Here is a 2,078-nt window from a genome sequence, read left to right on the forward strand (position 1 = left end):
TTTGCTATAACCATAAATATTTGACTGAAACTTGTCTATTAATACCTGTTTGGAGGAACTTTAACTTTGAAATGTTTTAACTGTTGCCCCGCCTTCTACTTCTCTCTAGCTGTGTCTCATTCAGAAGGCTGCGTCCTCCGGAGGTCGCATTCGAAGGCTGCATACGTCATCGAGGCTGTCTCATTTCAGAAAAGCAAGTAGGACACTCCGAATGCGACCTTCTTTCACAGGAATTCGGAGGGTGCATGAGGTGTATCCTTCGCTGCTACAGATAACCCACAATTCTTTGCGTCGCCGTGAACAACCGTTGTTAATTTGAAAAATGCCGGCGCCGGCAGATGTAACGTACACACAAGCGCAGATGTGGTGTTTACAACTTACCTTAATTCGCCTCGGTAAAAACAGATAAACTTTGTTTTTAATAACCTTCTCCTTTTTTCTCTAATAGATGCCTCCTGTATGTATGATGCAGCTCCTCAAACATTGAACAAAATAAAACAAGTAAAACCTTTTTTTTTTTATTTTTTATTACTTTCCAAATTTAGAAATAATTTTCCTTCATTTAAGTAGTGTGAGTGCAACGATGCTCTAAATGTGTTGGCATAGCAACGTGATACTTCCGGTTTCCTTTTCCGCCTGTCCTACGAAGGCCGTCTCGTTTAATTCTTGGTTGAGGACACTTCGTATATGCATCCTACAGAGGATGCGACCTCCAGAGGATTCGACCCCCGGAGGGTGCAGCCTTCTAAATGAGACACTATGGTATCGTGCTGGGAAAACGGGAAGGAACATTACAGTGCTTTGCGAGTTACCCATCGCGTGTTGGGAGTGGCGTGTGCCACAGATTGCGAAACGTGATTAGTAAACAGTTTGCCAGAATATACCCCGACCCAGGAGTTGGTATCCAGTGTGAACACTACTTCGTAATATACTGGCAGGGAACCACTTTTCTCAGGCCTCTGGGAAAAATCTGTTCCCCCTGTGTTTTCAGTGTAAAGTGTTCTGCAGATAAAAGTGGTTAGACGTAATTATGACAGCAGCAGAGAAGAGCACATGTGATATGGGATTTCATGTCTTTTTCTATGTACCCAATGTAATCGGTGAGTGAGAGTAATTATTACGTGACATCTGTGTATTTGTTGCAGCAGCAGAATTCGTTTTAAAGAATCAAAAATATTGGATCACTCCAACTACATTTATGACATAGCCTATATTTAATCAGTAAATGGACTCTAATTATGGTATTATTTGTAATGCAAAATGTTTCTTTTTATAGGTTATATCCGGATTCTTCTTGTTCTCATTGCTTGGATTCTGTATAGTGACCCAGGGAGTTTTGTACCCTTGTATGTGTTATCAATTATATTGGATGGTAGGTAAATACATGAAAGCTAGGGAAATTGTAAATACATACACTATTAATGGTTCTTTATTAGCATATTTTTCCATGAAGAACCTTTAACATCCATGGAAACTTTCTATTGCACAAAAGGTTTTATTATTACTCAAATGTTCTTCACAAAAATAAGAATATATATACATATATATATACACACAATACATATACAGTGGTGTGAAAAAGTGTTGGCCCCGCTTCCTGATTTCTTATTTTTTTGCATGTTTGTCACACTTTAATGTTTCAGATCATCAAACTAATTTAAATATTAGTCAAAGACAACACAAGTAAACACAACATGCAGTTTTTAAATGAAGGTTTTTATTATTAAGGGAAAACAAAATCCAAAACTACATGGCCCTGTGTGAAGAAGTGTTTGCCCCCCTGTTAAAACTGTGGTTTATCACACCTGAGTTCAATTTCTCTAGCCACACCCAGGCCTGATTACCGCCACACCTGTTCACAATCAAGAAATCTCTTAAATAGGACCTGCCTGATAAAGTGAAGTAGACCAAAAGATCCTCAAAAGCTAGACATCATGCCGAGATCCAAAGAAATTCAGAAACAAATGAGAAAGAAAATAATTGAGATCTATCAGTCTGGAAAAGGTTATAAAGCCATTTCTAAAGCTTTGGGACTCCAGCAAACCACAGTGAGAGCCATTATTCACAAATGCCAAAAA

The 2,078-nt window shown here is 38.5% G+C and overlaps 1 protein-coding gene across 1 annotated transcript in view; it reads left to right on the plus strand.

Moving 5' to 3' along the window:
- The first annotated feature begins 722 nt into the window (after positions 1-722).
- LOC107592629 (uncharacterized) overlaps positions 723-2,078 on the plus strand; it is a 5,788-nt gene continuing 4,432 nt past the window's right edge. Inside the window, exons 1-2 of the mRNA XM_016282171.1 lie at positions 723-1,100; positions 1,277-1,372. Coding sequence (XP_016137657.1) covers positions 1,031-1,100; positions 1,277-1,372 — 166 coding nt within the window. The 5' untranslated portion in view covers positions 723-1,030. The remainder of the gene's footprint in view (positions 1,101-1,276; positions 1,373-2,078) is intronic.

Source organism: Sinocyclocheilus grahami, unplaced genomic scaffold, assembly GCF_001515645.1.
Source record: "Sinocyclocheilus grahami isolate Dianchi unplaced genomic scaffold, SAMN03320097.WGS_v1.1 scaffold155.1, whole genome shotgun sequence".
Classification (NCBI taxonomy): Eukaryota; Metazoa; Chordata; class Actinopteri; order Cypriniformes; family Cyprinidae; genus Sinocyclocheilus; species Sinocyclocheilus grahami.